This window comes from Eptesicus fuscus, chromosome 14, assembly GCF_027574615.1.
Source record: "Eptesicus fuscus isolate TK198812 chromosome 14, DD_ASM_mEF_20220401, whole genome shotgun sequence".
Taxonomy (NCBI): domain Eukaryota; kingdom Metazoa; phylum Chordata; class Mammalia; order Chiroptera; family Vespertilionidae; genus Eptesicus; species Eptesicus fuscus.
In genome coordinates this window covers 7,334,208-7,355,640 of record NC_072486.1, presented here as the reverse complement: position 1 = coordinate 7,355,640, position 21,433 = coordinate 7,334,208, and the positions used below count along the sequence as shown (strand labels likewise).

The 21,433-nt window shown below is 39.4% G+C and overlaps 1 protein-coding gene across 6 annotated transcripts in view; it reads right to left on the bottom strand.

Moving 5' to 3' along the window:
* Positions 1-382: 382 nt before the first annotated feature.
* The window catches only part of NT5C3A (5'-nucleotidase, cytosolic IIIA), a 49,089-nt gene continuing 28,038 nt past the window's right edge, over positions 383-21,433 (bottom strand). For 4 of the 6 annotated variants that reach the window (XM_054725966.1, XM_054725967.1, XM_028154715.2 and 1 more), the window contains 9 exons: positions 19,209-19,263; positions 9,182-9,280; positions 8,157-8,226; positions 6,597-6,643; positions 5,722-5,807; positions 4,181-4,270; positions 2,798-2,960; positions 2,054-2,254; positions 383-1,001 (listed from right to left, as the gene is read on the bottom strand). In XM_054725966.1, the coding sequence (XP_054581941.1) occupies positions 894-1,001; positions 2,054-2,254; positions 2,798-2,960; positions 4,181-4,270; positions 5,722-5,807; positions 6,597-6,643; positions 8,157-8,226; positions 9,182-9,280; positions 19,209-19,263 (919 nt within the window). In that variant the 3' untranslated portion in view covers positions 383-893. The remainder of the gene's footprint in view (positions 1,002-2,053; positions 2,255-2,797; positions 2,961-4,180; positions 4,271-5,721; positions 5,808-6,596; positions 6,644-8,156; positions 8,227-9,181; positions 9,281-19,208; positions 19,264-21,433) is intronic. The other 2 variants (XM_008147425.3, XM_028154740.2) reach the window with 1 other exon arrangement.

Here is a 21,433-nt window from a genome sequence, read left to right as displayed (position 1 = left end):
TAGGAATTTATATAGCTTTTCTTTTCTCTTTTTAAAAAAATGTGTTTTTATTGATTTTAGAGAGAGGAAGGGTAAGGGAGAGAACTATCGATGAGAGAGAACCATCCATCGGCTGTCTCCTGCACACCCCTGACTGGGGATCGAGCCCATAATCCGGACATGTGCCCTGACCAGGAATTGAACCAGTGACCTGAGTGTGGCAACCAGCTGAACCACACTGGGCAGGGCTATACAGCTTTTCAAAATTATCACTTAAGACAGAAAAAAATATTTCATTTTGGCAGGGAAGTTGGCCTGACTGCAAGGTTATCAAACACATACAAGATAAACCCGCAGGTCCTTAATAAGTATTTGTTGAATGAATGAATGAATGTCTTGCCAATGGAATTAAAAAGACTTTTCATTTCATGTTTATTATCAGTGCATCAATATAGAACATTTTATAATGATTAGTGACATGTGGATACCAAGTTTTTCCAACACCATGTGCTGGTATGTATGTTCTTGTAAGTTTCAATTTCCCCCAAAAAACAACGAACACAATTTTAGAAGATGGTGATACCATCAGCATAATTCACTCAAATTACAAAAATGTCAATACTTAAAATCACACACATGTAAAAAGACTCCTCAAAAACTTCTTAACAGTAAACTACAAAATTCACTTTGGAAATGTAGGCAGTTTTTTCAAATTTTGACTTTAAGATTTTTTTAATGTTAAAAAATATGGTGAGGAGTGTGTTGAGAGAGGCAGGAAACAAGGAGCTTCCGGTTGATGGATTCAGCATGTCTGAGCAAGGATATGTTATAAATAAGAGTCTTTCGCACGCCGAACACATGAGCGGTTCTTGCATCCATTGCACCCACAGGACAGGCGTCTCCTTGAAGAAAGCTCATTTATACAGGATCTTCTGTAAGATAGAGTTGGCTACCTCCAAGGATTCCTCTTTGACTAGAACAATATCATAAGAGTCCATGTACTTGTCTAAAAGCTCATCCACCTAATCAACAACAACAAGAAAACCATAAAGATTAATATACAGGGAGAAGCAACGAATTTCAGTACGAACCACATTGTTAGGTTAAATCTGTTGAGCAAAAAAAAAGGTTTTATGAAAGTGAATTTAATAAAAGACTAAATTAACTTTCATAAAACATTTGAAATGAAGCAGTACTTTTCAATATTCAAATTCTTTTTTTATTTAATTTTTTAATTTTTCATTTTATTTACTTATTTTTAGGAAATACTCAATTTCTTAAGGTTTGCCCAGTTGATGTGGCTCAGTGGTTGAGTGTCAACCCATGCACCAAGAGGTCACGGGTTCAATTCCCGGTCAGGGCACATGCATGGGTTGCAGGCTCGATCCCCAACAGGGGAGGGGGGCCCCCGTGCAGGAGGCAGCAGAACGCTGTAGCTGTTTCTCTCTCATCGATGTTTCTCTCTCTCCCTTCCTCTCTCTCTAGAATCAATCAAAAACAATTCTTAAGGCTCATTGACAGACCCTTTTCCACTTAGGGGCTTTTCTCCCTAAATGAACTCTCTATTCCAATGGTTCGCAAATGGGGATAAGGTGCCCAAGGGACATTTGGCCATGGCTAAAGCTTGGATTCTCCTGACCGGGGAGTACTATTGGCATCAAGGGAGGCGAGGCCGGAGAGGCCTTTTACAACGTACACCTTCCTTCCCAACACTACAGTGGACACCAGCTCCCTCACTCAGCACCAAAGGAGAGGGGTCAAGGGCAACCCGGACGGACGGCTTTCTCAGGAGCCTGGGATAGCAATTACCTAACAAGTTTCACCCTAGTTTTTCCTTCTTACAACAAAACATTTTTATTGATTTATGTTATATCTATGTGAGAGCAAAACATTGGTCAGCTGCCTCCTGCACTCCCCCTTTTGGGGATTGAGCCCACAACCTGGGCATGTGCCCTTGACTGGGAATCGAACCAGCAACCTTCCGGTGCAAGAGACGACACCCAACCAGCTGAGCCACACTGGCCAGGACAACCCTAGTGTTTTCTTAAAAGGAAATGAGATTTTATATACTTACCTTATCATTTAGATATCCAATTTTCAGAATGTGTTCCACATTAGCTACTCCATCTGCCATTCTTAAGTCTCCTTGGGAGTCTCCCAGCAGAATGATGTTGCTATTGTCTTTCAGTTGATTGAAATACTCTGTGTTCTTCAAGGCACCATCATGTTTGTTAAATACATGAATTAGATCTCCTTTAAATCCTTTGAGCACTCCCTAGTCAAAAGACATAAATCCTTTGAAATAACAGCTTTACAAATTTTACTTGTCGTAGTTCCACATTCATGATAGGTAAGAAGGACTCTGAGAAGGGACTCTCTAGGGATGCTTTAAATGTTCAACATGAGTTGAAAGCCCATTTTTTACTTTTCATTTGGTTCCTAACCAAAAGGTGCCATTTTATGTATGTTATATTGTCTTGACTAGAAGAACTAGTTCAAATTTCGTTAGTTCTAAGCCACTTCTTTTTTCCCATCCATGGATGTTAATTCTTTAGAGTTGTTGCATTACATTACATTAGAAATTTTACTAGTTTTAAGATTAGTCTACAGCTTGGTGAACAAAAGTTTAAGCAGAGTTACTATGTTTGAAACATGGGTATGGATACAACCCTGCGAGAGATGATAAGGCCCATCGTGGCCTATGAACTTGGCCTAATTTAATGAGCACACGTGAAATAATAAATAACAAATGCGTTTACATGATTAGAATATTTTCAGATTTTCAAAGTAGTGATAGGGAATGACCTGATATTCTTACATTGTCATCAAAATCCATGAAGTTGGACACGACTTTGACGTTGGAATAGTAAACACCAGCCTGGCGGATGACCTCCTCCAGGACGTCGCCGATGCCCGCCGAGAAGATGAACACGGGGATGCTGTGTTGCTGGAGCTTATCGAAGAAATTCTCGTAGCCTTCCCTGCAAGGCGAGGTACGGCAGGACTGTTAGGAGCGAAGACATACCTCTTTTTCACCTCGATGTTTAAAAAGCCACTGATTTCTAGGACTCACTGAGTTCTCATTTCAAAACAAAGCCCAGGGGGACTGTTACTGATGTCTGAGACTAGCACAGGTTTTTCAAACAACAGTTAACTTGTTAGCCTCCTTCTGGTAAATTCTCATAGTAAAGATGAGCTGATTTTAGACTCGCCTTGGATATGGAGAAGCCTACAGTTTGGCATGGATACTAGTGAACAGCACATCATTAAAGCTTAGCTTGAAAACCCCATTTGGGGTGAGCTGCAAGACCTGCTGCTTGTCATTCTGCTCCTCTCCTGCCTGTTGCTGGGAACGCAGAGCGGCAGGGCCCGAGCCGGATTCCCTTTCCACCTGGCCCCTCTCCTGCCTAAGATGTGGCAGCTACAGGTAACGTTTTCATCTTAAAATCTCCTCTTCTCTTTTCACACTCCATGGCTCTAGGATAAGCTGCCCAACAAAGGAATGAAATACCAGCAGTCCTCACACTCTGACAATTGAATGCTTTCCTCAGAAGTAAATCACCTTTAATGTAGCATCATCAAAAAAAAGGAAAAGGAAAAAGAAAAAGCATCATATTTGCCTAGTGAGTTGAAGAATTTAAGAGGTAGTAAACAGAATTGAAAATAAGCTTTAACATGTTAATATCTAATAATTCACCTATTAGAAATATTTGTATTATTTGCTAAAACATATGTACCTTTCCTAGAGATTGTTTTCAAGGGACTTGGAGAATTCAGAGAGTAGATTTATGTCAATTTTAAAAGAGGGTACATCATAAAAGGGTACAATATGACTTATAAACATTCTTTTTTATATTTCATATCTTTGAAAAGTATTTTTGCTAAAAAAAACAAAACACTTCAAAATGGTCTTGTTTTCCTAACTTTGTAAGTCTTGAGATTTTAAATTTGGAGAACGAAAATGTAAATTAGTGCTTCAAGCTCATAGGCTTTCATTCCCTGCACCATGATCTGACGTGTCATTCTCAATTCCCTATCTCGCCACTTTTAGTATGTGATAGGCGGCATGTTCTGGATGTGTTTTTATATGGGATATTATTATATATTATTTTAATAAATATTTTAATACACACTTGGAATACGGCATGTAACAGGTCAGGTCTGTAGACAATTAACAACATAAAACACCCAAGAAACTTACTTGAGCATAACGTCAGATTCTGCCACAATTTCCTTAAGTTTAGCTCTCGGTATAGCCTGTTCAACAAGCAGGCGATGTGATTTAGTGTACCTGGAGTTTATGCCCAAAGAAAAAAGACAATCAATGAAAGCGAATTAATACTATTCTTTTTATGACAAAGCATTCTTCGGTATGTGAAAATGCAGTATTTCATTCAGGCTATTTTGGATTTAAATTTCAGATCTTTACATTCATTACTAATGAACGTATACCTCGCATGTCTCAAAAAATGATACACATGTTCTCACTGCATTTCCCAGTTCTCCCCAAACGCTGGCTTACTTTAAGTGTGTTAATAAGACAATGAAAGGATTCTAGGTATAAACCTCTCCTCGGTCTACGGATAAGAGCTCCAACCTTAGGAAACATAATCATTTCTTTGATTCCAGGAAGAATTGGAGCAAAGCCATTTTTCACCGGCCTGGGGTCTGAATTTTCATGGAATGCCTAAGCACTGAAGATGTTGCCTCGTGAGCAAAAGAGAAGATCCTTGCTCTGGGAAGTTTTATCCACATATAGGTGCTTTGTAATCACATAAAGCACCTGTAATCACACCACCTCAGTGTAACAGGCCTTTAGAACCTCTCCACCTGACACCCACAAATCCCCCCTATATTATTCTTCAGTGAAACCCCCTCTCTGGGTGGCTCCCATCCTGCTCGTGAGCTCATTCTCCCGGGAAGCTATACCATTGCTAGAACATTCTGCTAGTAATTCCTAAACAGTCCTGTCATCGTGCTGAAATCCATGTTCTGAGCCTTCCACGCCCGGTTCCAGTTCTGCATGTTGAGCGAGCCGAACCTCTTTTCAGCACTGCCTACCATAAACACTGATTAAGTGTGCAAGGTACGCGGTTAGGTGATGGGATAATGGATATAAACAACATCGTTTCTGGTCTCTTAAGATCCTAAAACCACTCAAGGCTCCCTTTTTTGAAATGTTCCTCAAATGGAGTGGCTCCTCCAGTGTCCGGGCGTCTCTTAGTGGCTGCCCGACCCTCTGAGTGTCAGCAGTTCTCCACAGTGTCCTCCCAGGAGGCAACACCCCGCCGGCAGCGTGCCCTGCTTAGAGCGAGGGCGCACTTCCGTGAGTGCAACCAGCAGCAGGGCCAGTTGGTTCTCAGCACTGTCCCTGCTGGCTCCAGCTCAGCAGAGCCCATCTAAATCCCAAGTCGTTTTCTTGACACACTGAGCCACATCTCGTCCATAGACTTCAGAGAAAACAAATTCTTGTTGTGAGTTTCAGGCTTAGGTGCAGAATGTTAAATTTATTCCTACTGATCTTCATCTTCAAAAGCAAACAAAGCCGAACAAAACTGACTCTAGACTGTGAGAGTGATTAGAGAATTTAGTTGGTTTTGTTACCTTTAATCACTTGCTCTAACTCATTGGACAATGCAGTAATCTATGTGCACGTGGTACAGCGGGGGAAAGACACCATTAGTTGTAACTGTTAGGTCATGTTATTATATTGGAACCCTCCCGTTGTGAATACACACTTACCATTCTACCATATAAGGGAACTTCTCTTCTACCGTAAGAAGAGGGTCAGTTTCAATAGCATAAAATTTTTCCTTTAGTTCCAGTAACTGGAAAGAAACAAATGCCTGAATCAGGAAGGCTGCAGAGCTGTCATTAAGTGCTTATTTTACAGGAAGCAAAACGATGTAGACAAGTGTTTTCCGTGAACTGCTTTAAATGGCAAAGATTGGAGCATGAGTACGTACCAATTACATATAGCAACTGAAAAGATCTTTGTTGGTTTTGGTTTACATGCAACTAAACAGACCTGCAAAAGCCTGCTTTCCTTCCTTCCTTCCTTCCTTCCTTCCTTCCTTCCTTCCTTCCTTCCTTCCTTCCTTCCTTCCTTCCTTTCTGTACTTCAGCTCAGCAATTCAGTGAAACCAACTAATAATCAAACTATCACTACAAAAATATTTTCATTCTCATATGAAAGTATTACATTTGATTCATCTTTGGAATCTTCTTTTGTTAAAAGAGATACAGACAGACATCTACTCCAAAAAGCAGAGAACTAAGGCAATTTCCTGATCAATTTAAAGGAGCAAAACCTACATTAAAACCAAAGTAGTTTTGTTTAACTTTCCGGTTAATGTAAAGATACCAGAATATTTTGGTAATCATTTAAAAGTTTTTTCGTGTAAGTTTTGTTGTTATTAAAATGTTACTGGTAATTTTTTCTTTAAAATAAGCTGAGTGCTATAAACTGAAGAATAAACCTAACATTTATTGAGTGTGCCAGGTATGGCTACAAGCCCTTTGCATGCATTCTCGTTTGTGTGAATGAACCTGAAGAAATTATCAGGCAAAAATGGTAATGAAGGCTTTCATAACTGGATTATTGTTAGTGCTTTTACCTTTTTTCGACATTCATCTGAAACCAGCTTACAGTTGTCAATGACATCTGAAGAGAAAAAGCAAACGAGGCTGAAAAGAAGTGCTCTCATAGGGGAATACCTTACTACTTTTCTCGTAAGTTTACCTGCCAAGTCAGCTAGCACGCTCACTACAGCTGTTGGAGCAGTGCTATCCACATGGCATTGCTAGAGAAGCTAACGGTTTTAAAATCCATGATTTCGTGATTGCTCATGTACACCACTGAGCTAGATAATCCAAAGTCTTCAAACACTGTGAATTGTATAGTGACTGGTCCCTCTAACACCATTAAAGAGAAGCAGGGAACACACCTTTGAAATATACTTTCTTTCTTAATAAAACATTAATAATGCGAAAATCTGGAAAATACAGATTGTAACGAGAACAAAAATTACAATTTTACCACTTAATAATAAATTAACACTTTATTATATTTCCTTTCAGTCTTAAAGTTCTATGCATTATCAATTATATAGCAATTAAATCAGACCTATACTTTTGAATTCGGCTTTCTTTTTCACTTCAGAGTGTAGTTTGTTTTTTTTTTAAAAATATATTTTTATTGATTTCAGAGAGAAAGGGAGCAGGAGAGAGAGAGATAGAAACATCAATGATGAGAGAAAATCATTCATTGGCTGCCTCCTGCACGCTGCCAACTGGGGATTGAGCCCACAACCCGGACATGTGGCCTGACTGGGAATCAAACTGTGACCTCCTGGTTCATAGGTCGATGCTCAACCACTGAACCATACCAGCCGGGCGAGTATTTTTATTTTATTTATCTATTTATTTTTAAAAATATATTTTTATTGATTTCAGAGAGGAAGGGAGAGGGAAAGAGAGAGAGAAACACCAATGATGAGAGCGAATCATTGATTGGCTGCCTCCTGCACACTCCCTACTGGGGATCAAGCTTACAACCTGGGCATGTGCCCTGACCGGGAATCAAACCATGACCTCCTGGTTCATAGGTTGACGCTCAACCACTGAGCCACGCTGGCTGGGCGAGTATTATTATTTTAAAAACTGAATTGTCTCATTTAGAATACAAAATAGGCGTCTTATCTTAGCAACACATTTTAACTTAGTATTTATTTAATAACGTATTCTTTAACTAATTTACATATAAATGACACAACGATTTAGTAACGTGTTACTAATTAATAAATGCTGTTTCTAACCCAAAATAGAAAATTCATTTAAATTTTTCTTGAGTAATGAACAGACCACATTTGGAGAGAAAAATTTCAGACTTCTTTATTCCTCTTGCAACCAAAACCATACAGAAAATAGCCATTTATATAACATGGGGTGGAAAAATAAATCCTAAACATATAATAAGAAAAAGCTGGTCTACGGCCATACCACCTTGAACTCGCCCAATCTCATCTGATCTCGGGGGCGGGGGGGAAGCAGGTCCCCTCACTTTTAATGTCCAAAAGGAAGATAAAAACCCCCAATCTCATAGATAATATGATCGGTAGAAAAGGATCTTAAATTAATGATTGCTTTCCTGAATTGGTTAATAGGGCCACACTTACTATGACATGTTGGACATCTTTTTCCTTTGTAGGAAAATCTACTCAGTGTCATATCAAAGTCTGTTATTATCTGTAAGAAAAGGGGAAAAACCATTATGAAAACATAGCCGCAAGGCCAGACAAGTATCTGCAAGCTTGCCAGAGGCACACGACTGTGCTGGGTGTCCCGCCCCCATTGTAAGCTATTCCCTCTACACTGAGTTTTCTAACGCAGCTCATATACAAGGCCCTGAGAATTACCTTAACTACAAGCAATACCTTACATGCCCAAGCGTTACCACATGAAATCTGATGAATCAGTATAGGAATTTGCAATTGCAGGCCACAGAGATAAAACACTGCACAATTTCAACCCCCTGGGTCAATGTACAAAAATGCAATAAAGCATTTAAACTATATGAAGCTTAGTCACTGACACTGTTACATTCCAGATGTAACTTGTCTATATAGGTAAATAAACTATACCAATCAATGAATCATACCTGGTACAGTTTGCCAGCTCTTGCAATTTAGGAGATTGGATTAAATATTTTTTCAAAAAAGAAAAAGAAAAAGAAAAGATTTATTTTCACTGACTATCCAGACTGTTGATTTAGTTTACATTTAAAACATCCCTTAAAAAAACTTTTTAAAAATCAGTTATCCCACGTAGTGACAGCTTAATTTGAACTATTATGATTTATTTAATTAAAAGATGGAATGGCAACTGGAAACTGTACATATTTAACATTATTCTTAAAATAGTTGAATACTTATGCACAGTATTAGTTAAATTAGTACTTAATATTAAAGAAAAGCTAAATTTATTTCAAGACTATTAGGTTTTATTCGTTTACAACAGGGCATTCTATGTATTTTTGACAAGCGCTAGACCCATCTTTCAGATTTTACGTTCTGAAAGGATAGGCAAAGCTCATCTATCTAAACTTTCTTTGCTGAGATTTCAGCAAAACAGGAGATGAATATGTCCACTTGACCATAAGAAATAAAGGCCTAGCAATAAAGGCTTCGTGATGGCTACCCACCTGAAGTTTGACAGCTCCCCCCTTGATGAGACCACAGATGATTTCTTCTACTCTTGTGGGGTTCTTGATGCGAACCGAACTCTTCTGGAATTCTGGCATCTAAAATAAAAGGAAAGTAACTGACTTTTTAATTTCTCTTTTCTCAGGTTCCTTTGATACCAAGCAGCAGCTTATATTATTTAAAGGTTTTAAGATATTGAGGCATTATATAAAAACAAGCAAACCATGGTATCAAATTATCATTTATACACAAAATTTTTCAAAGCACATCAGTAGTTTCCATCTAGAAGATTAAGATAAAACTACATTGGTAATTAACACATTATCAGTGTAATTTTTCTAATTATAAAAGTCATGCATGCTTATCACAGAAGTTACAGAAAAAGAAATTGCTTGGAATTCTATTACCCAAAGATAAACAACCACTTTATTTTCCATTATTTTCATATCTCTGATTGCAAACATGCATGTATATGCACAGTTTATCTCATTCTCATAATTTACTTTTGCATCGAGTTTTCTGAATATTATTACACTAGAGGCTCGGTGCACGAATTTGTGCACGGGTGGGGTCCGGTAAGGGCCAATCGGGGGGAGGAGATGCAGGAGGTTGGCCGGCTGGCCCTGCCCCTGATCTGGTGATGGGGGTGGCCAGAGCGGGGCCACAGGTGGTTGGCTGGCCGGCCGGCCCCACCCCCTGGTTGAACTCCTGGTTGAGGGGACAATTTGCATATTAGCCTTTTATTATATAGGATAGATAGTTATAAGAAAATTAACAGAACTCCTTAACCAAAACGGAATGCAAGAACTGAACAGAGAATATTTGAACTTTGTGATAAAAGAGTTTTCTTGTAAGAATCTTTCTGTTTACGATTTAATTTGTATTCACATTTACATCTTCAAAGCTTTATTAGCAGAAAGGAAACAAATATTACATGATTATTTCCCACAAATTTACCTTTTTTAAAAAATATATATATTTTTTATTTCAGAGAGGAAGGGAAAGGAAGAGTGAAAGAGAAACATCAATGATGAGAGGAAATCATTGATCAGCTGCCTCCTGCACGCCCCCTATTGGGGACCAAGCCCGCAACCCCAGGCATGTGCCCTTGAGTGGAATCAAACTTGGGACCCTTGAGTCTGCAGGCCAATGCTCTATCCGCTGAGCCAAACCGGCCAGGGCTACCTTTGTACATATAATTATAATATATTTAATTGGGAAAGTTGCTTCAAGATGTTTTCTCCTTTATGGTACTATATTCCAAATAACTTCATTGTCCCTGGCAAAAATTTTACAACAGATTTATTTCAAGTTAGGACAACTACTAAAAAGCCTAAGACCAACTGGGCCTACGCTGCTACCAGGCTGGTTTATGCAGGCTTTAGTGTTTCTCACTGAATGTTTGTTTATTCCCTACCCTATTGCAGACAGAACGAAAGGGGTCCGAGTAAATTCAGCACCAGCACGGTGCTCTGATAGCGCCTGCACAAGCAGACCCGGAGAGGAAAGTACAGATCATTTAACAGTCGGCCCACAGGGTAAAAAGACAATTATGGACGCTCAAGTCAAGGTTCCATACTGGCTTGTACCTGACAATATCCATTTCATATTCTATCATTCTGGGCGTGTTCTCACCAATGTTAACACAGTTCACCTGTGTAACGGACACGGTTATGAAAAAAATCCCCTAGGCCCGTGGTCGGCAAACTGCGGCTCGCAAGCCACATGCGGCTCTTTGGCCCCTTGAGTGTGGCTCTTCCACAAAATACCACGGCCTGGGCGAGTCTATGTTGAAGAAGTGGCGTTAGGAGAAGTTTAAGTTTAAAAAATTTGGCTCTCAAAAGAAATTTCGATCGTTGTCCTGTTGGTATTTGGCTCTGCTGACTGAGGAGTTTGCCGACCACTGGGCTAGGTCTTAGATCTTTGCGACAAGAGAGCCTGGCCAGGTAAGTCTCTCAGGTCCCATGCTATCTCTACACAAAGGACAAGATTAGGAAAATCGGGAAACGGCTAAACTGTTTTCCAAAGGCTGCAAGACGGATGCAGGAGTGGACAGGAAAGAGACATGCTGACATTAACATTTTCTCCATGAACGGAGCACCTGGCCTCACAACACACAGCCTTTTAAAGAGCCGTGTGGTAGGACCAGGTCACCTGCAACGGAACGGCCTTCACACAGTGAACCTTTTCATTTCACTGGACTCCACGGGATTTCAACCCACTGAAGAAGGTCCTCTAACTCAGGGGTCCTCAAACTTTGTAAACAGGGGGCCAGTTCACTGTCCCTCAGACCGCTGGGAGGGCCGGACTATAGTTTTAAAAAAAACTATGAACAGATTCCTATGCACACTGCACATATCTTATTTTGAAGTAAAAAAACAAAACGGCAAAAACAGCCGCATGTGGCCCGCGGGCCGTAGTTTGAGGACGCCTGCTCTAACTATTAATAGTGATTTTTCAATAGATGAGAGAAACGAACAGGCACGTGTTCCTAGATTCCTTTTTTTTTTTTAATTCATTAATCCATTCTTTGCTTTACAAAGACTGACCATGTGTCCACGCAGTGTCAGACCAGACAGTCTTACTAGACTCAGGAACAGGGTGATGAGCGCTGCTCACACCGATTCCCTGCTGAGTTCTAGGAGCCGCTGCTGTTTTGGAATCTCACTCCCATAGCGTCCTCACAAACAGCTCCGCGAGTCACTTCATCTCCTAACTACGACCTCCTGCTCCTGCCGCGGCCTTCGGTGGCAGATGCGTCGTAGGCAGCATGTGCTCGATCCAATAACTCATTGCTTTGAAAAGCAACAGAGGGTATGTGTCACCGACTGTATTTTCTCCAAGAAAAGGAGACACTGTGCTTCAGTGTATCTGACTGAGGAAGTCACATGCTCAGGTTTCAGAGAAGGGACGGGAGAACAGGACCAGGACCGCTTCGGAGAAGCCCGAGTTCTGCGAGGCTAACAACTTCTAGAATGTCGTATGCGAAATCACCGGGCCTGACAGAACCAGTGGCCAGAGGCATTGGTGTCGCTGCCTCTGCACGACACACCACCCTTCACTTACAGACACAGGAGCAGCGGACCCCGAGTGCCACCGCAGGGAAACAACAGTGATGCAAACAGGTGAGAGAGCAGCTGCTTTCTCCAGAGAACACCGCAGGGTGGAGGTGACAGGTGTGAGAAATATACGCGGCATAATTATATCTGCCCTGGGTTATACGGTAACGCTACTCCAACCTCCCCGCAGTACACATACAACGTCACTGAATACTTCTCAGATACTGGGCATTTTACTCTAATATTTTTTATTTATTTATTTTTTTAAAATATATTTTATTGATTTTTTACAGAGAGGAAGGGAGAGGGATAGAGAGTTAGAAACATCGATGAGAGAGAAACATCGATCAGCTGCCTCTTGCACACCCCCTACTGGGGATGTGCCCACAACCAAGGTACATGCCCTTGACCGGAATCGAACCTGGGACCCTTGAGTCCACAGGCTGACGCTCTATCCACTGAGCCAAACCGGTTAGAGCTACTCTAATATTTTTTAAATTTCAGAGAGAGGAAGGTAGAGGGAGAGAGAGAATCATTAACTGGCTGCCTCCTGCACGCCCCACTCTGGGGTTCCAGCCCACAACCTAGGCATGTGCCCTGACCGGGAATCGAACCCTGAACTCCTGGTTCATAGGTCGACACTCAACTGCTGAGCCATACTGGCTGGGCTTATTCAACTATTTTAGGACGGGCCCCAGAAATAGAACTTGAAGTAAATATGTGTGAAATGTGTCAGAGATTATCAGAACGTTAAGAAGCACACCGAGGAGTATGCATTTCATCATACTTTCTGTCACCTCCTCAGATCTCTTCTCCCATATTCTTGGACAAAAATGCACCTGCTTGGTGGCACATAAAGGGCAAGCTACTGTGATTTGTCCAAAGACTTTTCGATTAGATTACGATACCATTTTATGGAAAATAAATAAGAGGCTAAACACTTCCATCGTTTGTGAACAAAGAAAGCAGATTCCTGTAGTAAGACCATAAGGAAAAGGTTGGGGAAGGAGCAAGGCTCTCCTGACAAGAACCAGGGGACATTGGCTGACTGGAGCCTGATCTGAATCAACACTCAAGATGACTAAGAAAACCTAACATACATTCCTTCTGGCTGATCTTTACAATATTGTGTTTGCACAGATAAAACCAAGAAAATTAAACATTTAGTCTACTTCCATGTTAAAAAAGCAGTGATTTCTAAAGATGTTGATTTCAAAGATACACAGGTTTATTCAAAACCCTATAGCAATATTATTTGATATTATCTTACAGGTACATTTATTGAGATATAAATGACAAGATATAAATGAGTAGCTGAATGGTTTACTCAGAAAATTGTCCTAGTGATGTTTATCTGTATTTTTCTAAAAATAGCCTACATAAAAATTAGTTTAAATTACTTAAGAATGTCTGTCCAAAGCTTTCAGGGGATGTATTTTTTCTTTGTTTTCTAATGTTAACATTTGGTACAAGCAAAAGACTTCATTACTACATTGGTATGAAGGAGTGAGTACTGCCCAGCCAGTGTGGCTCAGTGGTTGAGCATTGACCTATGAACCAGGAGGTCACAGTTCGATTCCTGGTCAGGGCCCATGCCCCAATAGAGGGCGTGCAAGAGGCAGCCAATCAATGATTCTCTCTCATCGTTGATGTTTCTATCTTCCCTTCTCCCTTCCTCTCTGAAATCAATAAAAAATATATATATTTTTAAAAAGGAGTAGGCACTAGGATTTTTATGTAACTACATAAAAAGTATAGATTGAAATACGCCTACTCAGACTGGCACACTTACTCACATACACAGATGATTCTATGACTTATGGGAGGATTATGCATTACTAAATTTTAGTGAGAACCATCTCCCCTCCCTCCCACATACAGGATATCAAAAAAAAAGTATATATATTTTTTAATAACTGATATCTGCAGATCCTACTATATTTTGAAAATTAAATATATTTTAATAAATACTGCCTTTATAGTGTGTATATGTATATATTTGGGACACCCTGTATTTGGCCTATCTACACATTAAAGTCATGTAGGCAAAATTCTTTCTTTCATTCCTTCACCATATTGTTAGTAAGTATAAGGCACTATGTGTTTTTTGTTGTTCTTGTTCTTTTGTTTGTTTTTTTTCTTTTTCTTTTTTTTTAAAATATATTTTATTGATTTTTTACAGAGAGGAAGGGAGAGGGAGAGAAAGTCAGAAACATCGATGAGAGAGAAACATCAATCAGCTGCCTCCTGCACACCCCCTACTGGGGATGTGCCCGCAACCAAGGTACATGCCCTTGACCGGAATCGAACCTGGGACCCTTGAGTCCACAGGCCAACGCTCTATCCACTGAGCCAAACCGGTTAGGGCTCTTTTTATTTTCTTAAGGCACTATGTTAAACAGGTCTGTAAGCGACACAAAGCTTTAATAAGATATACTTCTTACACTTAAGATACATATTCTATAATATGGATTGTAATAACTACTGCCTTGTCAAGAATCCAGATAAAATACAAATGGAACAGACATTATTTATGCTGAGCTAGGCTTTCAAAGAGAAGCAGAATTTGGATATGCTGAGATTGGGGAGGAATCAAAGTACAGGGTCTAATGGGGGAGAAAGATAAATAGCTCTGTTTGTCTAAAACCTAAGTGGACATGGAAATTGTGTGTGTGTGTGTGTGTGTGTGTGTGTGTGTGTGTGTGTGAAGTCTGGAAGGAGAGATGTGGAGGCAGGCCATGAAAAGTTCAGGCTGACATCCTAAGGGGCTTTCAACCTATAAGCTGTATCAAATTTTTAGAAAAGCAAGCCCAAGGCAAAAAGTGTATAAATTAATGTAATGATAATAAAAAACATATAAGTATACATCAACTTGATAGAAAAAATATATAAATATACATCATCTTTGGCTTCTTTTCCTTCCATAGACCTTTTGTGGGCTAGCTACATACAAGTTACTTGCTTCAAAAAGAGACACATGTTTGCCCAACCGGCGTGGCTCAGTGGTTGAGTGTCAACCTAAGAACCAGGAGGTCAGGCCACAAGCCTGGGTTTCTGGCTCAATCCCCAATGGGATTGGAAGCTGATCAATAATTCTCTCTCATCATTGATGTTTCTAATCTGTCTCCCTCCCTCTATGAAATCAATAAATTTTTTTTTTAAAGAAAAGAGCTTTGCAGACAAAAAAGGCTAAAAGAACTTGTTACCACCAAATCAATACTGCAAGAAATGCTAAAGGAACTGGTATAAGAAAAAGACACAGAGAGAAAGAGAAGAACACAGGCATAGAGAGTAAGAATGGCAACAAACAAGCACCTATCAATAATAACCTAATGTGCCAATCAAAAGGCATAGAGTAGCTGAATGGATAAGAAAACGTGACCCAACTACATGTTGTCTACAAGAAACTCATCTCAGAACAAAAAACTCACACAGAATGAAGGTGAAGGAAAGGGGAAAAAATTTCCAGGCAAATGGAAATGGGAAAAAAAAAATGCGGTAGCAATACTCATACCTGACAAAATAGACTTCAAAATGAAGGTCATAATGCCTGGCCAGAGTGGCTCAGTGGTTGAGCATCGACCTATAAACCAGGAAGTCAAAAGTTTAATTTCGGGTCAGGGTATATGCCCAGGTTGTGGGCTTGATCCCCAGTAGGGGGTGTGCAGGAGGCAGCCAATCAATTATTCTCTCTCATCATTGATGTTTTCTCTCTCTCTCTCTCCCTGCCTTTCTGAAATCAATAAAAAGAAAGTATTAAAAAAAAATGAAGGCCATAATAAGAGACAATGAAGGCCACGTCATAGTACTAAAGGGATCAATACAACAAGAGGATATAACTCTGGTAAACATATATGTACCAAATACAGAAACAGTATTTCTAGAGGATTTTAAAGGAGAGATGGACAGCAATACAATCATAGTAGGGGACTTAAACACTGACATCACTGGATAAATCTCCTAGACAAAAAAAATCAACAAGGAAACACTGATCCTAAACAATAGAGTAGATCAGGTGGAACTGACTGACATTTACAGAACATTTCACCCCCAAAACTACAGAATATACATTCTTCTTCAAGTGCACATGGGAAATTTTCAAAGACAGACTACATGTTAGGACACAAACTAAGTCTCTACGAGTTTAAGAAGACTGAAATCATATCAAGCATCTTCTCACATCACAATGGCATGAAATTAGAAATCAACTACAATAAAAACACTCAGAAACATTCAAACACGTGGAAGCTAAATAGTATGTTATTAAACAATGGCTGGGTTACCAAAGAGATCAAGAAAGAAATAAAAAAACTTCCAGGAAACAAATGAAAATGAACACACAACAACCCAAAATCTTTGGGGCACCGTGCAAGTCCTGAGAGGGAAGTTCATAGCACTACAGGCCTACCTCAAAAAAACAAGAAAAACTTCTAAAAAACGATCTACCATCAACTTAAAGATTTCAAAAGAGAACAACAAGAAAAGCCCCAAGTACAAGGAAGGAAATAATAAAGATCCGAGTGGAAATAAATGACATAGAGACTAAAAACAAAACAAAAATAAAATATCAATAAAACCAAGAGCTGGTTCTTTAAAAAGAATAACAAAATTGATGTGCCTTTAGTCAAACTCAAGAAACAAAGAGATATTAACCCTTTATTAGATGTATCAATCATTGCCAAATATGTTCTCCCACACAGTGGGCTCCCTTTGCATTTTGTTGGTATTTTACTTTGCTGTGCGTAAGCTTTTTATTTTGATGTAGTCCCGCTTGTTTACTTTTTTCTTAGTTGCCTTTGCCCTAGGTCTAGGAGATGTATCTGTAAACGTATTGCTACGAGAGATGTCTGAGATTTTGCTACCTCTGGTTTCTTCTAGGGTTTTTATGGTTTCACAGCTTACATTTAAGTCTTTTATCCATTTTGAGTTTATTATAAGTATCTCATGATCTCACTCATATGTGGAATCTAATGAACAAAATAAACTGATGAACAAAATGGATCCAGAGATATAGAACCATGAGGAGATTGATGAATTTCAGAGGAAAGTGGGAGGGAGGGGGACATTAACCTATATGCATATATGCATAGCCCTTGGACACAGACAAGTGTAGTGAAGGCTTGGGAGGGGTGGGTGCAGGGAGGAGGGAGTCAATGGGGAAAAAATAAAACAAAGCGGACATCTGTAATACTTTCAACAGTAAAGATAATTTTTTAAAAAAATGCTACTTACATAGTTACAACACTCACTAACATAATACAGGAGATTAACATTTAGAGTGCTTACTATGTGCTAGTAGGCACTTCACATACTTTTTCATCAAGTATAAGTAAGAACATTTCAGTTATAACATAAGGTCTGAGGATCCAATGTAAAACCTGGTGACTGTAGTTTATAACTATAAACTATTACATAGTTGAAATTTATATTTCTGTGAAATTTGCTGAAAGAGTAGAACACTTCAATGTTCTCACCAAAAAAAAACCCCAGCAAAAAACAACAGTGAATATGTGAAAAGTAATGGATGTGTTAGACAGAGGAATCCTTTCACAATGCATACATATGTCAAATTATACATTGTATACTTAAAATATCTTGCCATTTTATTTGTCAATTATACCTCAATAAAGATGGGGAAAAATATGAATAAGAACAACAAGAGTTTGGTGGTTTCATTCCTGTTTCTTAAAGCTGAGACTCTTGCCCTCATTCGGGGGTATCACAGCTTTCGAGGATCGAGGTAAGATTTGAAATCAGTTCTGATCTCAAAGACTATATTTTTCCTACCTCAACCTAATGTCCGTAATGCAATGAACTCTATTATTGTCCAAGGAGTTTGTTGTTGCTTTTTGTTAATCCTCACCAAGGATATTTTTCCATTGATTTTTAGAGAGTGGAAGGGAGGGGCAGAGACAGAGAGAGAGAAACATTGATGTGAGAGACACACTGATTGGCTGCTTCCTGCAAGCGCCCCAAGGAAGGCTGGGGATCAAGCCTGCAACCGAGGTATGGCATTCTTGACTAGAATGGAACCCGGGACCCTTCAGGCCAATGTTCTATCCACTAAGCCAAACCAGCTAGGGCCAAGGTTTTTTTTGTTTTTTTTATATTTTATTAATTTCAGAGAGGAAGGGCGAGGGAGACAGAAATAGAAACATCAATGATGAGAGAGAATCATTGATCGGCCGCCTCCTGCACGCCCTACACAGGGGATTGAGCCTGCAACCTGGGCCTGTACCCTGACCAGGAACCTAACTGTGACCTCCAGTTTCATAGGTCGATGACACTCAACCACTGAGCCACACTGGCTGGGCAAGAAGTTTGTTTTTAATGTAAAAGTTTTGCCATTTTTATTTTTTTTAAAATATATTGATTTTTTTACAGAGAGGAAGGGAGAGGGATAGATAGCCAGAAACATCGATGAGAGAGAAACATCAATCAGCTGCCTCCTGCACACCCCCTACTGGGGATGTGCCCACAACCAAGGTACATGCCCTTGACCAGAATGGAACCTGGGACCCTTGAGTTCGCAGGCCGACACTCCATCCACTGAGCTAAACCGGCCAGGAAAGCTTGCCATTTTTAATTCAGAGGCCTAATATAAAATGTCTCACGCTGCATAAAGATAATTTTTTTTTAAAAAAATGCTACTTACATAGTTACAACACTCACTAACATGTATGATTTACATGTGTTGTTGAACAAGGAAAATCTAGCAAAAAGGAATGGGGGAACCATCTCATATGCCTACAAACACTCAAATGCACATTGTATTTCAACCAAAAATATGTCAAAGGTAGGTTGGAATTCAATTCAACAAATATTTGCGGTACTACTGTAAGTCAAACATTGTGAAGAAAGACCTGCATCCAGTTACAGTCCCGTAACGAATGATCGGGTTAGAGGCAGAGGTCAAGGTGGTGAAGTCACCGTTAGTAAGTGGAGCTGGAAATATTTAAATACCCACCATTTTCACATGTACTGCAGAATCTTGATTAGTCATATCTTGGTTATCCAATCTTCTGAATTTTCCCAGGTGAGGTCACAGTAAAAGAGAGAGAAAAAAGGCACACGTGACACACATACATTTCAGGTTCCTCCTGTATGTTAATGACACACTAAGATGGTACTTTTGGATTTAAATACCAAGTTATTGAAGGCATCCTTTTTCTTTCCTAAGGACCTCAGTAAAGATTTCACTCTTTCTCTTAAAGTTTGGGGTTAAAAGATTTATAGATACTCTTTTTTTCTTTTCTTTTTTAATTTCAGAGAGGAAGGGAGAGGGAGAGAGAGATAGAAATGTCAATGATGAGAGAGAATCATTGATCAGCTGACTCCTGTAAGCCCCCCACTGGGGATGGAGCCTGAAACCTGGGCAGTGCCCTTGACTGGAATCGAACCCAGGATCCTTGAATCTGCAGGCCGACGCTCTATCCAATGAGCCAAACCACCTAGGGCCAGGGTTAAAAGTTTCATACGGAAAATTCGAAGCCCTCCTAAAAGAACTATGGTGTTAAGATGATTTGAACAGAGTTAAAGTGAAGTAGATATTTGCAAGAAAATGCTTTACTATAAGAACATGTTATCAACATTTTCTCTACATGTGAGGAGGTTGAAGTTTGTGGGGAAATGATGCTTTACTATTACTAAACCAATAAAGGAATATAGAAAAAAATGTAAAGAGAACCATTATACACAGTCAGATAAAAAGTCAGACTTTTCCTTAAACTCTAGTAATAGAAGTTGGACATTAGATCGGTGTACTTGATAATTAGAATGTGTGGTAGCAGATCTACAAAAATTCTTTAAATTCTGAAACCTATCCCCTCCCCCTCTTCCATTTTAACTGCATATAACTGGGAAATGTCTTATAAAAAAGTATTTTCCCTCCCTTCTCAGAAAGGCTATTAATAAATTGATCGTATAGTTGATGGCATTTTGGAGTTGAGTAAAAAGTATTTTCAAATAGTTAGATACCTCTAATTTTTCACATGTGGAAAAATAATGTAGTATCCATCTGCATAGACATACACTCTATATAACTCATAAAACATTTGATCACCACCCCCAAATTTAATTATAATGGTAGTTTGGGGGTTAGTAGTCTTTTTTATTTTTTGAGGGGGGCGGTCAGTTGTCTTTAAATGACTGTAGGCACAGTTAAACATGGAGTCAAATTTAACCTTTGGTCTATCTGCTTTCTGTCAGTCACCTAGCTTAAACAAAGATGTCCTAGAGCTGCCTACAAGTCTGTTTTTATCTATAAAACCAACGCATACACTATTAAGTGCCCGTGATTATTCTTTGATGTTTAATATCTGAAAAGGAGTTTAAATTTCTAGAAGGCACTATTTAAATAAAACCATTTTATTAGCTTGAAAAAGAGGAAGGAGAATGTGGAAAACTACAAGAGAGCTTACAAAAATACTACGTACCCTGTGAAACACTGCAAAAGCCCAAAGAAAACAATTCAAACAGTGCAGGACACATTTTAATATCTGGGAATCTAAGCTCCCTTTGTTACACGTGGCCCAGCAGCCCAATTTCTCTCCTCCCCCAGCCCCCAAGTATGGCTCTTTCTAGAGCATTCAGGCTTCGTTTAAAAAAAAAGGCAGTGTTAATAGGTGAAAGAGTAGTTGTCTTTCTCATGGTCTCTTCACATTTTATTTAACAAAACACACAAAACCAAAGAGTAATCAGAAAGTTGCAACTGCTAAATGTCCCACTTTAGTAGGACAATATTATTGATAACGAGGACATTACTTTTGATCATTTGATATGCAAATTTCAACTGCAGCGCTTTCCTTTTTCCTAACCCTCACCGGCAACCTGACCAAAGTTGATCCTTGCTCAAAAATAATCTCACATGAAGTGCGGCTGCGGCCCAAGGTCACGATCATTCTAAACCTGTAAAGACTAAGGCAGAAATGTCAGCGTTCTGGCACAATTCTAAAGAAGACTTAGAGAAGGAGGGCAGGGTATTTTTAAACCAATAGGCTTGTAAACCTATACTTGGTATATAAAGTCCTGGCTTCCTCTGCCAGCAGTCATCTGTCGCAGATGCTGCAGGAGGAGAGTTGCTGGAAAAAACATATCGAGTGGGGAAGACACGTTCAAAAATAGAAAAGACCAGCCTTGAACTCCGAACTCCCTTCAAAGGAAGTTCCGAAGTTTTCAGTCTCTGGAATCTTT